At 51.7% G+C, this 17276-nt stretch overlaps 10 protein-coding genes; 3 read left to right on the top strand and 7 right to left on the bottom strand.

Annotated features, from left to right (window-relative positions):
- Positions 1–828: 828 nt before the first annotated feature.
- Positions 829–1731, bottom strand: RCC_06380 (probable 3'-phosphoadenosine-5'-phosphosulfate reductase Met16, putative; the record flags this gene model as incomplete). Its single annotated transcript, XM_023771641.1, has 1 exon — positions 829–1731. The coding sequence occupies one exon, from the start codon at positions 1729–1731 to the stop codon at positions 829–831; it is 903 nt and encodes a 300-aa protein (XP_023627409.1).
- Positions 1732–3273: 1542 nt separating this feature from the next.
- Positions 3274–6450, bottom strand: RCC_06381 (probable cytoskeleton assembly control protein Sla2; the record flags this gene model as incomplete). The annotated part of the gene is made up of 1 exon (XM_023771642.1): positions 3274–6450. The coding sequence occupies one exon, from the start codon at positions 6448–6450 to the stop codon at positions 3274–3276; it is 3177 nt and encodes a 1058-aa protein (XP_023627410.1).
- A 615-nt stretch (positions 6451–7065) lies between these two features.
- On the bottom strand, positions 7066–7716 carry RCC_06382 (uncharacterized protein; the record flags this gene model as incomplete). The annotated part of the gene is made up of 1 exon (XM_023771643.1): positions 7066–7716. One exon carries the CDS (start codon positions 7714–7716, stop codon positions 7066–7068), a length of 651 nt encoding a protein of 216 aa, XP_023627411.1.
- A 200-nt stretch (positions 7717–7916) lies between these two features.
- Positions 7917–9278, top strand: RCC_06383 (uncharacterized protein; the record flags this gene model as incomplete). XM_023771644.1 has 2 exons in its annotated part: positions 7917–8730; positions 8788–9278. 2 exons carry the CDS (start codon positions 7917–7919, stop codon positions 9276–9278), a joined length of 1305 nt encoding a protein of 434 aa, XP_023627412.1.
- A 761-nt stretch (positions 9279–10039) lies between these two features.
- Positions 10040–10645, top strand: RCC_06384 (uncharacterized protein; the record flags this gene model as incomplete). XM_023771645.1 has 2 exons in its annotated part: positions 10040–10119; positions 10177–10645. The coding sequence occupies 2 exons, from the start codon at positions 10040–10042 to the stop codon at positions 10643–10645; spliced, it is 549 nt and encodes a 182-aa protein (XP_023627413.1).
- A 23-nt stretch (positions 10646–10668) lies between these two features.
- Positions 10669–11478, bottom strand: RCC_06385 (uncharacterized protein; the record flags this gene model as incomplete). Its single annotated transcript, XM_023771646.1, has 1 exon — positions 10669–11478. One exon carries the CDS (start codon positions 11476–11478, stop codon positions 10669–10671), a length of 810 nt encoding a protein of 269 aa, XP_023627414.1.
- Positions 11479–11717: 239 nt separating this feature from the next.
- Positions 11718–13055, bottom strand: RCC_06386 (related to Protein clp1; the record flags this gene model as incomplete). Its single annotated transcript, XM_023771647.1, has 1 exon — positions 11718–13055. The coding sequence occupies one exon, from the start codon at positions 13053–13055 to the stop codon at positions 11718–11720; it is 1338 nt and encodes a 445-aa protein (XP_023627415.1).
- Positions 13056–14300: 1245 nt separating this feature from the next.
- On the top strand, positions 14301–15134 carry RCC_06387 (related to acyl-CoA transferases/carnitine dehydratase; the record flags this gene model as incomplete). The annotated part of the gene is made up of 1 exon (XM_023771648.1): positions 14301–15134. One exon carries the CDS (start codon positions 14301–14303, stop codon positions 15132–15134), a length of 834 nt encoding a protein of 277 aa, XP_023627416.1.
- Positions 15135–15264: 130 nt separating this feature from the next.
- On the bottom strand, positions 15265–16251 carry RCC_06388 (related to transcriptional regulator ARG82; the record flags this gene model as incomplete). The annotated part of the gene is made up of 1 exon (XM_023771649.1): positions 15265–16251. One exon carries the CDS (start codon positions 16249–16251, stop codon positions 15265–15267), a length of 987 nt encoding a protein of 328 aa, XP_023627417.1.
- A 726-nt stretch (positions 16252–16977) lies between these two features.
- Positions 16978–17156, bottom strand: RCC_06389 (uncharacterized protein; the record flags this gene model as incomplete). XM_023771650.1 has 2 exons in its annotated part: positions 16978–17012; positions 17075–17156. The coding sequence occupies 2 exons, from the start codon at positions 17154–17156 to the stop codon at positions 16978–16980; spliced, it is 117 nt and encodes a 38-aa protein (XP_023627418.1).
- Between the last annotated feature and the right edge of the window lie 120 nt (positions 17157–17276).

Below are 17276 nucleotides of genomic sequence, written 5' to 3' on the forward strand. Positions count from 1 at the left end.
CATATCACACTCATTCCGAGTCGATGCTGTGACTTGGATTGTAATACTGCGCCATCGACGCTTTCTGCTACTTGCTTGTCTGAATCACCGGCAGTTTGATTGGGCCGTTGGTGCAGGATGCAGAACATTAGGGTGTGCGGTGTGGTTGAGGGACGCACTCCGTCGGCACGTCGCTTAAAGAAAGRGCGATCGGCCGAAGTTGTATAGCTATGTTGGTACGCCCTCCCACTTCAGTTTCTCCCGCTGTTATCTACATGCACCAAACACCACCCTCCTGTGACACCCTTCTTGACCCTTCCCGGCGCAATGCGAAACTCGTCGTTGTCGATATGTGAATCACGGCGGACGGTGCTTTACCTTCACTCGCACACTTTACTTCACTTGCTACCCCCGACCAGGATCCACTTTTCTGGCATGCAACCGGCAGGCCAGAGGCAAGCACCACTTCATCCACTCTACAGGATGATAGTACCCCAGGCTTTCCAATCCGTCCCCTCCGGCGGGTTTCAGTAGCCACAGCCTTTCTCGTGGCGAGTACGACACAGCATACAACCGCAAGTGAAGCTCGGAAAGAAGAGGTTTAGTAAAGGTCATTCAACATCGCCTTCGTTCACTATCTGTCTACACTTCCGACCTCAACATCTCGATGTCTGTAGCCAAAGCTAACACAACAGGTGTCGGCCATCCAAACGCTTTTCAAAAGACGGCGTACAGAAAAACCGCCGGGCATACCTCCACTTCCGCTCCAACGCCAATGCTAAATCGCAGATTCAAACAAACAGACCGAGCCTTTGCCAAATTCCACCTTGGGAGTATGTCAGGACATCATCACGCCGGAGCCTCGATACTCAAGCCGGCATTGATGGCCTCACTCAATTCTTCCTGGCGTTTTTGCTCTTGCTCCTGCAGGAACATGGCGTACCGACTTCGCTTGTTGTGGATACCGCACTCGGTCTTGTTGCGACCCTTCCAGCGTCCCGCACGCTCATCCTCGCTGTMGGTCACGGGCTGAGTGGAATGCCAGTCACCTACGGAACGGTACCCTTGGTCAAGCAGGTCGTTGGTTGGCACGTCATTGTCTTTGATGTACTGCTGTACGTCTTTGAAGGACCAGTTGGCGAGAGGGTTGACTTTGAGAAGACCCGCATCGTCAATCTCGACTATGTCGAGATCACCACGCTTGCCGCCTTGCGTCCGTCTCCGGCCGGTCAGCACGGCTTGTACCCCAAGGTCTCGGTATGCCCGCTGTGCAGGCTCAACCTTGGCGACATAGTCGTACAGCTCCTCGTTCACTTCCCACAGCTTCTCGCCGTGCTTGGCCTCGAAGTCGGCCGTGGTTTCGCAACCTTCTGGCTTGTATGTGTGGATGACCAGTTGAGGATATTTCGCCTTGACACGCTCGACGAGATCGAGAGTCTGCGAGAAGTGGTATAGCGTGTCGAGGAAGATGAGGTCAATCGGTGGCTTGATGGCATAGTCGAGCTTGGTGATCATGTCCATGATTGCCAGGCCTGTGAGACCAAAAGCGGAAGTCTGGTACAGGACCGGAAGAGATGTGATGCACCATCTGAGGACATCTTGAGGCTCAAGTTTTGACAGCTGAGCGTTGATGAACTTCAGATGGGCACGGGAAAAGTAAACGTCGGAGGAGAGTGACGAAGAGGAACTACCGCTGGCATAGCCAGACTCATTCTGGTCGTCAGAAGACGAAACGGACCGGTTGCGAGCCATGTTGTGGAGACGGTCAAAGGGATAGTTGCTGCTGAACGGTCGAAAACGTCAGGGTTGAGTTGCGTTTTGAAGACGGCGGTATGGTAATGGGTACGAGGGAGAGAAGGGCGATGATGTAGCAGAGAGGGATTACGCAGCGAGGAGTAGTCCTCGCCGACCGTCGCTGAGCACGCCATCGACAACTTTGATCGCGGCCTGCGCCTGTCTGGTTGTGCGGGATTCGTTGTCGGCAGCGCTCTCTCGAAAGCGATTTCCAAGCAGCGAAAAGATGTTCTCCGCCAATCAAAGAGATGGAAAATCGCGTGCTTTTGTGGGGCAGCTCACGAATTTCATTGTCGGCCAGTCCGCAATTGAAAGGCCGGCTCACTAATCTCGATGACATTCCACGAATTTACACGCTGCTCCGCGATTGCGCAACCAAGATCCTCACTGCGTGTATCGATGCGCCGTTGACGTTGACGAGCAGATGCTTTCTAATTGCATTTACTGCACAACCTTCTCGGTCACCGACGAGAGAGACCACGATGATTGCAGGCAGAATCCTTTGTTCGATTGCCAATCACGAATTGCCGAAATATCCATTGTTCTAGAGCGTTGAGCGCTCCAATCTGCCCCACTTCACACAGTACTAAGCAGCTCCGCGGCATTATTATTATTGTGGGAGACGCCAGCATGTGAAAGCGACACGATTGACTTTGCGTGTATGAAGCGGTCATCTTGACGGTACAAGTTGCACCCCTCTGTACACACTTGACTGGCTCTGGTGCTCTCTCATTGGGTCGGATCGCCTTGATCGAGGATGACGGAACAATCGTAGATGAGGTTTCGTGCCATTACACGTGGCAGCGGAGAAATGCTTTGCACGTGTCGAATAAAGAAATGATGCTTTGGACTGTCGACTTTGAGAACGGCCTTGAAAACCCACCTGTTTTCGATCGTTGGTACAACTACCCACCACACAGCGATGAATGCGTGCTGGACAATGTGTGGAGAGACTCGATTGATCTGGATTGCCTCTTGTCTCAACGAAGTGAAGAATGGTGCAGTACTTGCCATACTCTGCCTACGTGGTGGACTGGTCTTGAAGCACGACGAGACATCTCAGTGTGACTCTCGTGGTATGAAAAAACATTAGATGAATGCCACAAACGGGTCAATCCACGCCATCTCCTGTGTGCTACAAAATCCGCTTTCGCGGGTTAATCCAAGGCAAGGACGTAGACCATGACCTAGAGGTGTTTTGTTGTTGCAAATAAGTCATTCGCCCGATCATCCAGACCGGGATTTTGGACAGTTCGACCCCATCTCGTGGGTATTTAACACACATGTCAATCTATCCACCGTTACTCTTGCGAAAAAAGAAGCACTCCTCAATCCATCACAGATTTGTTGAAATCATGCGCAGTGATGGAAATGGGAGAGAAAAACGAGACATTTCCTTCACCAAAATATGACCTACTTCTCCCTCGTACATAAATACATACGGTACACACCACTCCTCGAACCATACCCACGTCACCTCAAGCCTAACATGTCGTCGACTCACTCCTCTTCCTGCGCATAACTCAACTTYCTCATCTCCCCCAACCGTCCCCTCGCAGCAGCCAAACTGTTCTCCAATTGTAAAATTTCCACCTGCTGTTCCATCTGCGCGACTTTGAAATCATGTCCACTCAATTTCGAGTAATCCGTCGCTTCATCCCCACCCGAATCTCGCCTTCGAATGATTTCTTGAACCTGCCGGACCAAGCCTCTACATGCTTGTCCTACAGCTTTACTGCACTCCTCCAACCTCTCTTGAGTCTTGGACATGAAAGATGCTTTGACTCTGCTGGCGGCGACGAGTTGCGCGGTGGATGCCGCAACGTCGTTGGATGCCACAATGAGTTGTTCCGCGGAATTCCTGCCGGAAATGACGCCGTCGGCGGTCTCGATGAGCATGTTGGTGGAACTTGCCACAGCTTTGGCGGCGGAGATGAGGCCTTCTGTCCAGCGGTTGTTTTTCTTGTAGAATTGGGTTTTGCTCATGCCTCCACTTCCCCGTCCCTCCTTGACAATCTCCTGTTGAGAGGCCGTCGCAGCACGAATGAGCTGTGCAATGGCATTGGTAACCGCAATCGCAGCTTCGAGAATCTCATCGTGGATCTTCAATTCGTATGTGCTGTATTGATCTCGAGGCTTGTTCATGAGTTTGGTGAGACGTTCCGTAGCAGCTTCAATCGCCAACGCAGCATTGCCCATTTCTCTGTCGACAAGTTCTCCCAAATCCCCAGAAGTGTTGGTGACTTTTACACCCTTGGGCGCGAAAGCGTCGGCGAGTTTCGAAAGGTTGTTGAGGGCGATTTGGACTTCRTTGTTCTTGTTGATTACCACATCTGTCTTCTGAAGGTCTTCAAGTCCATCGAGACGGTAGGACATGATTCCGCGGAAGAAATCCACAGTGCTTGAAGCGGAACGGCGGGTGGAAGAGATGAGTTGATCGGCTTTCTTGTCATCACTCGCAAAGCGTGTTAATCCTTTGGTATTGGACAGGACGTCTGCGATGGCATTGGAGAAGGTGTGGACTGTGCGAATGACCTCTGCATGGGTGCTATTCGGACCGTCGGCGATGAAGTTGTTGAATGCTGTGCTGAATTCCATGGCGCTGCTTTGTGCCTTTTCAATCTGTGAGAGCACATATGGCCCGCTGGCGTTTTGATTTCCGGCTTGCATGGAGCTGTCGAGTTCGTAGAGGGCATCATCGACCCGTTGTACACCTGCTTGAAGGACCGAGTCGATAATGTCGTTGATCTTGCGAATGTTGTCGAGTAGCATGACATCGATTTGCTCGTCCATTGCGTTGTCAACGCCGCCACCGTTTTGGCGGAGTTCTTCCAATTCTACAAGAGCTTGGTCGAGACTGGACTTGTAAATTTCCAGCTCATCCTCCTTTTCTCGTAGCTGAGCTTGGAGGTCAGAGCTGCCCTCTCCGAGCTTCATCTGCATGTCATCCAGAGCGCGGGTCTTATTGCGCAGGGCCTCTTCCAGGTCGGCAATCTCACGGTTATGTCTTGAGAGCATGGCAGACAATTCACTGCCCTTGGCACGCTGCTCATTATCAGCTCGGTCCAAAGCCATGCGGAGTTCACGCTTCAGCTTCTCCAGTTCATCCTTGTGGCCGCCAGTCGTACGATCCTTGTCATGCAATGCTCGGTCTCTCTCCCGAATCATGTCTGCAAGCTCAAGATTCTTCGTCTTGAGCTCGCGCTCCAGCTTCTCCCGCTTGTCAATGGCCTCCTGTGCAGATGCCGCCTTCAGTTGCACACCCTTGAATTTTTGCAACAACTCCAGATGCTCATGTCTCAACTGACTGTACAGTTTCGCGAGAGCTTCGTACTTTGTCCTCCACGTATTGACCTGCTCCTGCAGTGCACGAATCTGATCGTCCTTGCTCGCAGTCTGCTGCTGGAAGTTTTGGTTCAGCTGTGCCAATTCTCCCTCCAACGCCTTCATCCGCTGGTCGTATTGTTGAAGCATGAGTTGATCTCTCTCGTACTGCGCGCGAGCATTCATATTCTCCCGCTCTAGTTCTGCCATGCGACCGGAAGTTTGTTGCGCGTATTGGTCCCTCTGCAGCTGTTCGAGTTGTAATCTCTGTTGCTCTGCTTGTAGTCTCTGCTGTTCCTCAAAGTCTCGCTGTGCTTGCTGTGCCTGCAATTGCTGCAGTCTCTGTGCCTCTTCCCACTGAGCCTGCAGTCTCCTCTGCTCGGCATCGTACTCTTCCTGTTGCCGCGCCTGCTCATTCTTCCAAAACTCGTTGATGGGCTCGGGATCGGGAGCAGAGGGAGGAGGAGTGTCGCGTGGTTTCTCATTCTTGGGTCTCGCCGGCAATGCGGGTGCAGCATCGTCTTCGCTGAGAAGATTTGGCGGGTCCTGCGGAAGTTTGGGGACGGTGATCAACGAGGTGAGATATCGCAGGTTGGAGCACTCGTAATAGAAGCGAACCAGGCGGTAGTGTTGCGCATCGTATCGTCCCCGGAGAGGACTCAGCGCTTCATCATCGCCGAGGGTGGTGTGCATGGCGCGCAGCATGCTGGTGATGAATTTGTAGATGCCATAACTCTCCTGTACCAAGGGAACCAAAGCACTGATGCGACACTCATTGTTAGTGGAGCCGCGGAAGTGGGCAAAGATCAACTTTTGAAAGGAATCAATCTGGTCCTGCAGGGTCATGAGCTCGGAGATGGTCTCGTAGCCTTCATTGGGGTCGTTGATGGACTTGAGGGAAATGTACTCCTCGTACTCAAAGGTTCCGTTGAACTCCGGGTGCTCGCGGTGAAACTTGAGCTTGGAGACGAGGTAGAAGATGTATTCCTGAATGAGGGGTTGGTATCCTCGATCTCCCATGCCGCCCATCCCTCCCATGCCCCGTTGCAGTCCCTCGAGCCATTGTGCATGTTGCTGCGCCTCCTTCAATGCGACGGGATGGCCTTCCTGCAGGACCTTGTGGATGGTGTACAGCGCCTTGAACGTCTGCACCTCGTCGGCCTGGATGGGCTGGACTTTGATGCCGTTCCAGAAGGACTGCGAGGATTTGTGGTCCCAGGTGTAGACGATACAGGCGCGCACATGTTTCCGCTTGGGCGCCGACTCTTCGATGGAAGTGGCCTTTTTGATGTTGGTGGCCAGCTCCGTCTCGCTCTTAGTCAGGTCGACATTGCGTGTGCTCGAGGAGTACATGGTGGTTGGGACGGGGCCTCGTCGACGAGGGGGCTCGCGATAGACGTCAAAGGGGGCCGCCAGAGTTGCGGTGGTCAAAGGGGGGAGTCTTCTGGAAGTTGGGTGTTATATGTGACGGCAGACTAGACAGGCATCTGCCATGCGCATGTGGAGTTCAATATGTGGGTGCATTCGGCGCCACGAGCCACACAGCTGGCGCGGCCCAATGACGACGATCATCAGGCACCAGAAAGGAATGCATGAAACTGCAGCTCCACTCACCGTTTGAGCTGATCGGTTTGACATGCTCATTTACTTCTATTTCTACCGACAATTCCACTGTGATACGTCGAGTGCACCTTTCTCTGGTAGGCGAAGTGCTGTGTTGTGGAATTGTGCCATCAACAGGAAAAAGAAGCATCTTCATCAGGGCGTTGGAAGCGTCCGTCAGCTATTGCCGCCTTTTGCACCAGATCAGATACGAGTCTCGGCTCAAATAAATGATGAATCGATTGATTGATGGGCTGTGATACCATCCATCACATCCTCCCAAGCCAGTCCCATTTTCACCCATATCATGCCCATCGATCGCTAGAACGCTGCAAAGATCAACAATATCAATGATTTCATCCCATCTCACTTCTCCTCCATCAAATGCTGCCACCGCTTCCCCTCCCTCGCCGTCCTCGCCTCTTTCCTCGCCTTCTTCCGCGCCGCCTTTTCCCTCTCCTCGGGCGTCTTCCGCTTCCTCTTCTTCTCCTCCCCTTCCGCTTCCTTCCCCTCAACAACTTCTCCTTCATCCTCCTCCTCATCATCAACATCCTCCGCCCTCACCACGGGCACAGTGTCCTCCGCCTCCCGAAACCTCTTCCCTGCGGCCTCAAATCTCGTATGCTTGCCCTTTCCCTCCATATCCTCCAGCTTTCCATTCCCCGCCAATCCCGCCTTCACAAATCTTGAAGCAGCTCCCTTGTCTAATCTCGGCTGTGCCGCACCCTTCCCTCTCCCCTCGGCGCCCGAAATTTTGGAGAAGTATTCCTTGACACGCGCTAGTTCCTTGAAGACGTCATGTTCTTTCGCATCGACACCGTTTAACCGGAGGTAGGAGAAGAGAATGGACTCCAAAGCATATGTGGCGAGGACGTAGAGCTTTGCTTTGTCGAGGAGCGGGAGGGTGGATGTTGCGGTGCTGAGAGGTCCGGCCGTGAGGATTGGGGAGAGGCTTGCTTCGAGATTTGCGAGGGATTCTTGGAGGTCGACAATCTGAGGTTGGATGGATTCGTCCATTTTTGGGAGGTGATGTTGTTGCTTGGGAATGTTAGTGTTGAAGGGATGGTGGATGGTGGATGGAATTTTGGGCAAGCTCGAGGCAAGCGCGACCGGGGTCTGAACCTTATCTAATCGGTGGCTYTCTTCACATGAAATGTTGCGACGTGCAAGGATAGCTTGGTAGTAGCACAGTACATCAAATCCGAATGTCTGACAACATGCCGGAGAGGAAGAGACTCAAGACGTCTCGTTATAACGAGCCTGTGGAGAAGAAGAGGAAGACCCCGCCCTCCAACCCGGCCATCGAACGAACATCAACAAACATCGAATCGACCGACTCAACCAAAGTCTCCCAAACGTCAGCCAATGCCCAAAAGCAACAAGACCAACAACCCGCAACATCCCTTCCCCTCCCTGCAAAACATCTCGCCTTCCAACGCAGCTGCGTCTCTCGCGGTGTGATCATCCACCCGTCAATAACCCCAGCATCCCTTCCCGGCCGAGGCATCGGACTCCAAACCACTTCATCAATCCCCTCCTCGACCCGCATCCTCTTCATCCCCGAGTCCGCAACGTTCAAGCCTGAAAAGAAACTCTCCAAAGCCCACCCCGGAATCTCTCCACACGCACACCTTGCCCTGAGTGCCTCGAGTTCCTTTCCCAAAGACGCGGAATTGAAGAAATGGTGCGCGACATGGCCTTCCAACGAGGATATCCGTTCCAGTCTTCCGATTTTCTGGGAGGACAGTATCCGTGACAAATTACCGGTTTCCACGAAATGTGTTCTGGAGAGACAACGGCAGGATTTCGATAAAGATGTCGCTGCAACAGGGAAAGCAGGCGATGAAGAATTCGAATACTATTGGGCGATTGTCAACTCCCGATCGTTTCATTGGAAGCCTCCGGGGAGTAAACCGGGATACATGGTTCTGTGTCCATTTATCGATTATTTGAATCACGGGCCAACAGGAACAGGAGTGAGAGTGGAGCAGACGGCGAAAGGGTTTGAGGTTTGGACGGATAGAGATTATGGTAGGTCTACTAGATCAGATCATGTGGTGTGCAAGACTAATGAGCGTGGACATGTAGAAGCAGGAGAGGAACTCCTCCTAACATACGGCTCCCACCCCAACGATAAACTCCTCACTCACTACGGATTCATACACATACCATCCCCCTCCTCGCCATCTCAATCAGATGACTCCATTACCCTCGACCACATCCTCCTGCCACATCTCTCCCAGAAGACAAAATCCACCATCCAAGATACAGGGTACCTAGGAAACTACACTCTCGACCCCGTAACACAAATCTACTGTTTCAGAACGCAAGTCGCCGTGAGGGCGGAGCTATTCTCGGCGAATGAATGGGAGTATTTCTGCTTGAACGGGGAGGACATGGGTGTTGATCGTGAGCGGGAAGTGGAGGAGTGGTTGGAGGGGATTTTGGAAGGGTTATGGGAGGAGGCGAGGAACGTGAAGGAGTGGCACGGGGAGGGGTATGCGGGAAATATGGTGAGGGAGAGATGGAGGTTGATTGAAATTGGACTGGGGAGGAAGTTGGGGAGGGAGGGGTGGTGAGTTTGTGGGGGGGCGGTTGAGATGTCAAGTTGTATGGAGGCCCCCACTCAATATCATCGACGAACAGCCCCACAAATACATCGGATGGTATGTATGCGTATCCACTTGGTCAGTTATTCCCTCAGATTCAACGCTACGGTAGAAGTTTCGTGACGCTGCTTCGCCTCAAAGCGTCTGCGGCACAGCAGGTCCGGCGCGTAACGATACGTCAACTCCTTCCGCAACACCTCTATTCCTTGCCTACCAGGACCAACTGTCTTTTGTTGGTGAGGTGCTCTCGCGGCAGTGCATATCTCTTCTTGGTCGAGACGGGGTGAAATTGAAAATTGCCGCCTCTCCTTGTGGTGAATTGACGACAACGCTTACGAACAGGTTGTTACAAGCACAAAAAGCAGCAGTCTTATGGAGAGACAAGTCCGGAGTATTGAATACCTTGTCGACTGATGACTTTTTAATCGTGCTGTCGTCTGTCGTTGTTGCAGAAAATACAAGATTTTAACCCGCTACAGGTAGGGCGGCAACCTACCTACCTACGATTTTCACCGGGCCTTCCAAGGGCGCTCTGATCCAATCAAAAGTCGAGGGTCGGCAGAGAGTTCAGACGAGCCAATCTCGTGGAGAGGACCTTCCGGCGGTAGTAAGCTCTTGTTTATAGAGCTCAGAGAGACCTTCTAGATTGGAATTCGTGCTTTCTTTCTCGCACACCTTTGGTTCGACATCACACGCAGCCCGTTCCATGACAAATATCTCACTCTCCCACGATGCCATCGCAAAAGGATCGTCTGTACGTGGCGTTGTACGCCCGAGGTGGAAAAGCGCAGATGCCAGGCTTGGAGGATACGTATGTTCCACTGTCGCTTTTGAGCAATGCAAAGAGATATCTGACGAAAAGACATAGCTATCACTGGGCGCTCATCATGGGTCCCAAAGAGGAGAATAAAGATTCCAAGGGAGATCGTTTCCATGCAAAAGTAGTTGTAGCAACGGTCGATGGAACTTCGCAGTCTGTCTGGATGTATGAAGAGCGGAGAACGGAATTATTGCCATCAGCCATGATTCTTGTCCGAGTCATAATAGGTAAGATCGAAGACAAGAAGCGAATCAAGGTCCTGCTTCGTGGAGTTCCAATCCGAGGCGACCAGCCGGGATGGAACTGTGTCGCTTGGGTCAAGGAAGCGTTGGAGGTTTTGCAACGAGATGGGAAGGTTCTGGGTACTTCCATCACATCCTGGGAACTGGTTCGGGACGCAGCGATGCGATATGTCGATCGCWAGAAGGGAGAACATCGGTTCGATGGTCAAGGTGACTTTGACATTTCTCGAGTTCCTACTTGGGACTTGTTGGAGAACAAGGAAGTAATTGGCTGATTTCTGATGAGACACTGGGACGCTCAAAAGTCGCCAAAGTACTTTCTTCGAATCTGCTCCATCTCTAGAGCTTCTGGCCATGGCTCTACGAAGGAATCGACTTCCTTTTGCCAGAACTCATTGTGAGGATTGACGTGCCAGGCCGTTGTATATTCCCAATAGCTCGGAAACCATCCCGCAGTTTCCCAATCAATGATGCCGACGATTTGATCACCCCGACACAGGATGTTGAGGCTGCTCAAGTCGCCATGTGTGAATGTTGTTGCTACAGAGCTAGCCTTGGCGTGGAATTCGGCCAACTCCAGCAAGCCCTTTGGTGAGCTTTCAGAAAGGTGTTCAATGTCAATGCCATTTCGTAATCGGGAGTGGAACTTATCCACCGAGTCAAATGGCCCCCAGAACGATTCTGTTGGCAATCGTACATCGTAGATCGGTCCGCCGTCGATGTTAGCAACGCCGACACCTTTGGGTGACGGAATTCGTCTCCATTCTTCCACCATGGTTTTCAAGTCCTTCAGAATCTTTGCTTGAGACGCCGCTGAACGATGCACCCAGCCGCATGCAAGCATGGTACCATTGATGCGCTCCATTACGATGTATACACGTCCTTTACGCTCAAACGCCATGTAGACCTTCGGAACAGGGACGCTGGTGTGCTCTTTGATGAAAATCATGGCGTGTGCTTCTGCGAGAGTCGTAAAAGGAGATGATTTGATGCATATGGTTGGTGTGAGAAAGATGACGCGACCTGAGTACTTCACAGATTGGCGGAAGGGTCGCTTGCATGCTAGACTGTGAAGTAGGACGACGGAATATTGAATGAGGGTTTCCATGTTGTCGTTTTTAACACGAGAGTTGTAGAAGTTCGTGGAAAGAAGGAACATGGCCGTGAAGTTAATTAGATACCTAGAATATGGGGTAAGGCAATTACGTCAGATATCGCTAGTGCGTCTCGTGCCAGCTTTGCCTTGCAACGAGTCTGCATTTCTGGACGGATACATGAATCTCCTCACATTGGCAAAGACGTGGTTCGATGGCATTTGCCGGAAGATCACCGATGATTTTGAAACGACTATAGATCTCCAACAGCCTCTGGCCACCCTTGGCTCAAGACTAAAGCCCGGTCACCCCAAGTCTGCGGATGAGGAGCCAGGAATCTCACTCTGCGCTTCAATTCATCCACTTCCGCCACGAACAAATACCCCTTCACCGCGCTGACTTTGACGTCATCTGCGCTGCTCTTCCCGACGCAGTGCTTGATGGCCATCAGACTACCTGTCATTTCGGGCATGGGTTTCGTCTTTTCGAATGAAGTCTCCCCTCCTGCAGCAAACAACTCAATTGCGTCGAATGGGCTTGAATGTGAATGCGGATTGAGAGAGTTACCAGGACCGAAGAAGTAAGTCCTGATCTGTTGTTTCCGCAGTTCTTTGGAGAAGCCGGCGTCTCGCTCGACGGCGCCTCCAGGTTTCGCAACGCGGATTACAGTCACGGTCTCTTCCGGGGTTTTACTGGAACCAAATCTTTGACTCAAATCACTCGCTAGCCGCTCCGAGCCGATTGTGAGCACAATGTTGATGCTAAGCTCCGAGACAATATGTGCGAGTAGATCGTAGTTGCTCCTGGGATCGTTGAGGGAACCGGGAGTGTCCACAATAATGCCGCTTCGTTTTGTGGTGTGGTTGTCCTCGAGTTTGTTCGTGACTGTCAATGCAAGTCGAGTGATTACAGCTTTGTAGACGTCGGGTTTCTCTAGTGGAGACTGCCAGGGAAAGTGATAGATGAGTGGTGCTCTCACGGGGGAGAGCGTTGGTCCAGACATTGGCGCAATGCCATATCCTCCGTCCACTTCCATCTGTGAATCAACTGTCACCGCCGTCAAACTGCTTGGTGGCGCTAGTAGTCCTTCTCGAGAATCCAGATTGATCACTGTAGGATTATGTCCACTGCGTACTTGCCACGCCGCCAAACTCCGGACAAGACTAGACTTTCCTACAGAATCAGGACCGACAACTAGCACTCTCGGCCCATCCACCTGATTCTGCGCTCTCATCGTCTCTAGCATCCCATACACGTTCAACCATTCCACAGCATAATCGGTTTCCTGTCCAGCATACTCGCTCTCAGCATTTCCGGTGACTTCAAGTTGACATCCTGTCCAGGTGAGAACTGCGGCTTTGCATCCTGTGAAAGTGTAGACTTGCTTCAGAGCCAATTCCACGCCGAAAAGCTCGGCGAGGCCGCTTTCGAGCTTGATGCTGTATTGTTGACCGAAAGCAACTTCGAATCGCCATTCTGTTCTGGCTTGAAGATTCTTGGTCCGTGATGCTTGAATTGTGTTCTCTACTTGTGCCGATGGTGTTGATGAAGTTTGTCCTAGGCCTGGGAGGGAAAGGCCGGGGAGGGCCATTTCGGGGATTGTGGATTGTGATTGATGGATGCAGATTATATTTTCAGATGCAGTGGATCCGAGTGCAGCGCAGTCACGAGCGTGGTCGCCTAAGTCCTAAGAGGCGGGACTATTGTTTGAAGCGAATGTGATGGCTGTTCAATATTTTGCGAAGCTTGGGAGACGTGAAGACGCGCGCGAGAAACATGCGCTAGGCTTAATTAAGCTGCTTACAATTACGTCACCATAAGTCGATGTAATTGACGGTGCGACTTGCCCCCCATCTCATCTCCTTCCTTCCTCCTCTTCTTGTCCTGGTTTGTGACAAACACCAAGATTGAGGTAAAAGAATCCCTTCACGGTCGTCTTCGAAAGATTCCAGGTTTGCAGCATCATCCCTGTATACCTACTTCAATCTCCATCACGAATGATMCATAGGCACAATCGACGCCGCAGTCGAGTACACCTCGTTCTCTCATCACGACGACACTAGGTGATAGTCAACTGGAAGAACGATTCGCCTTACACGCATGACTTGTTTCAGTATATGATTGAATGCAGGCTTTGAGCTGACCAGGTTCACCTCGTCTTGACCTCTTGCATGGCCAAGGCAAGCCGTATTGCCGATTGCGGAGACAGGTGTTGGATCCTCGGACAACAAACCTGCATCTGATAACTCATCTTTCCCTTTTCTGTCTTATTTCCAGGAGTCATCAAAATAATATAGGTTGCGAGGTTTTAAGTGTGGGTGTGAAGGGATAGACAATGTCACTGTCCCGCTGCCTCCCAGCTGCTATCAGACCGGTATGTTACGCCAGCTCTACTCAGCATCGAAAGCAGGCCATCGCCAGGACATGGACCCAATCTCGCAATCAAGACCATAACACTAGACGAAGTCTCATGACAGGTCGCCATCTCCATCAAGCCCACCAAAGCTCGAAATCAGAAAAGCCCAATGCAAACCTCCCACTCTCTGGAATGCTAGTGGTCTCTCTCGAACAAGCGGTCGCAGGTCCATTTTGTACTCGTCAACTCGCAGATCTAGGAGCACGCGTCATCAAAATCGAACGACCAGGTCTAGGAGACTTCAACAGACACCACGATCAACGAGTCAAAGGCATGTGCAGCCATTTTGTATGGACGAATCGCAGCAAGGAGAGTCTGGCACTGGACCTCAAGAATCCTTCAGATCTAGCTGCTTTGAAGAAGATTCTTTYCGAAGCAGACATTCTGGTCCAGAATCTAGCACCTGGAGCAACGGAACGTATGGGCCTGGGATATGAGGCATTGAAAAGGACTCTGCCAAAGCTAATTGTCTGCGATATCAGCGGGTATGGAAGCACAGGACCATACAAAGACAAAAAAGCCTATGACCTATTAATCCAAGCCGAATCCGGCTTCCTGTCCGTCACGGGTTCGCCAGGTATGCCTGCAAAGTCAGGAATCAGCATAGCAGATATCGCAGCTGGAACTACAGCATACAACAATATCCTCGCAGCTATAATCCAACGCGGCAGAACTGGTGAGGGGTGTCGACTGGATGTTAGTATGCTGGAGAGCATGGCGGAGTGGATGAGTTTTCCCATGTATTACGCTTATGATGGTGCTCCGGCTCCAGCTCTTGCGGGTGCTGAACACGCTTCGATCTATCCTTATGGACCGTTCAAGACTGGTGATGGAGGAGTCATCATGTTGGGAATGCAGAATGAACGGGAGTGGGGAATTTTCACGGGGATACTGGAGAAGCCGGAATTACTTTATGATGAGAGATTTAAGACGACTTCGTTGAGATCTGCAAATCGTAAGGAGTTGAAGGAGGTTATTGAGGATGTGCTTAGCAGGTTCTCCCCGGATGAGGTTTTGGACAAGTTACAGACGGCGGGCATTGCGAATGCGAGGGTGACGGATATGCCGGGTTTGTGGAACCATCCGCAATTGAAAGCGAGAGACCGTTGGATGAAAGTCGGGACACCAAATGGCTCCATACCAGCTTTGAAACCTGCTGGGGCTGCTGATGGGATGCATGTCAGAATGGATGCCATACCGGCTGTGGGGGAGCATACTGAAGCTATATTGAAGGAGTTCGGAATTGACAGGTGACATCCGCTAATACTTCTAATCTCTACCTCCGTTTTCCATCCATGTCTGGGAGCATATCGCGGGTCCGTCGCGTTGAGGTGACCTTCACTGTCTATTCCAGTCCATTCGTAACATCGTACCTGCTTCCCACTCAATCAAATCGGGCAATCAGAGTATCCATCTGATCCTCAATATTCTTCAATCCCGTGATAACGTTCTCATCAGGACCCTGGCCTGRTGTCCACGCCGCATGAGCAAAATCAATCATCTTGACCCGATGAGTCAAAGGAGGTGCCTCCTCATCCTCGTCCTCATCGCCCTCCAGAGTTGCCTTGACAGCGGCCGTCGTGGGTGCTTTCTCATCGGCGGAAGGAGGCGCAGGTGGCTGGTTTCCCATCTGAGCATTCAATGTCTCGTTGTCTCCCTCGTAGACGATCAGGATGCTAGCACTGTACATCCTTGATTCGGACCGCTCCAGACTGTGGCGAGCCTTTGTGATTTCCGCCAGGATGGTCTCGAGAATCTGACGAGCATCGTCTTTGCTCATCCCCGTTGCGAGACTGCTGAAGAATGCCGCGAAGCCATCCTTGACGTTCTCTGCAGTAAATTTGCGGCCGTAGAATTTGTCATACGTGTCGAAGCTTTTGCCGTTCCAAACAGACATGCCAGCAATTCGGAAATTTAAAGATCCACTAGTCGTCTCTGAGGCGACCTTGTCAAGTCTTTCCGCCTTGTCCTCAGAAGTCCCATCGGCATACAATCGAGAGCCAAGCTTCAGGTCCAGGACGTTGGGCTTGTTGAAGCCATATGCGATATTCTCGAGAACAATTCCAGTCTCAGTCGTGAGCTTCTTGCCATGGAGTAGCTTTTGATCCTTCTCCTCTTGAGTCAGAGTCTCTTCCGCATCAGCCCCGGGAACTTGTGGGGCACCAAGTGTAAGCGTCCCCATGAACGTCRGCATCAATTCGTAGAATTTGGGGTGTTCGGCCAGACTTTCCTGGTAGAAGGCAACTTCCGCTTCGGTACATGGCTTGATCACCAGTTCTCCGGATTCATCTGACAGGACTCCATCGTGGCCGGCAGCTGCATTCTCATAGGCCTTCAATTTCGACTGGTCGACTTGCATAGTTTCCGCCATGTTTTGAGAGAGTAAGTGAGGGAAGAAAGAATTCACAAAGCACTCAAGCGAGGATATTGGGAGCTGATGTCATGGGATTGTAAGAACAGGGCAACAGATTGCAAGTTCCGGACATCTGTAACGTTCATGGATGTTGTTGCTACGATTGCCCTGGGTGAAGGTCATCGGGTCGGCGGCCGGAAGCTCCTTTCTTGGCGGAAATGGCGGAAATGGCGTAATGGTAGCCAATGAGAACTGAAAAGGGTTCTCAAAGAAAGATGAAAGGTGACCGCCCGCGCTCTTCTAGAAATATCTATATCCGTCTACACATCGCAGTGTGGATGTCTGCCATGATATATGCACCCACGTTCAAATTGAACTGCAGTCGGGCTTGGCTGCACATGCGACCTCGATATCACCGTTATATCCTTTACCCTCCTCTCGCACGTTTCGCTTTCGCTGTCAAACCCTTACCAACGCAGAAGGGCGGTTTGACCTCATAATGGGGTCGGGTCAATTCCCAGTTCAATTGCTCCCGCACACGAGACCCACTCGACCGATTTCGAGACGCAAGCCTCACTGATCCTCAATCTTATAGCTTTCTACCAAGGGCCAGCTAACACCATCTCCCACAGTAACATTGGCCGCATAGCTCTCAACATCTGGGCTGGCACTGGCACCCAAGAGCTGGAAATGCGCTGCTGTGATTACAAACTCTCCCTTGGCTGTTGTGGCGGGAATATGGACTTAGTGGGTTATGTTCGTCGCAGTGTTGCTGAGGTCTGAGAGAAGAATATGCATATCAGTGGCTGGGGACTGGATGATGAAGACGGCGTTGGCTCACCACGTCCCAAATATTTGCCGCTCAGAACCTTTCCCAATGAGCCAGGGTAGGAAGTGTTGGCGGGGGATATGCCGAATGACATCGCAACGTCCGTGATGGATTGCACATAGTTTTCGGTGATGATGGTAATCGGGACGGTGGCGTCGGGGGCGATGGTTCCGGGGAGAGCGAATCCAACGATGCGAGCACTGGCGAGTGAGAT

The sequence above is a fragment of the Ramularia collo-cygni genome (genome assembly GCF_900074925.1).
Source record: "Ramularia collo-cygni strain URUG2 genome assembly, contig: RCC_scaffold09, whole genome shotgun sequence".
Lineage (NCBI taxonomy): Eukaryota > Fungi > Ascomycota > Dothideomycetes > Mycosphaerellales > Mycosphaerellaceae > Ramularia > Ramularia collo-cygni.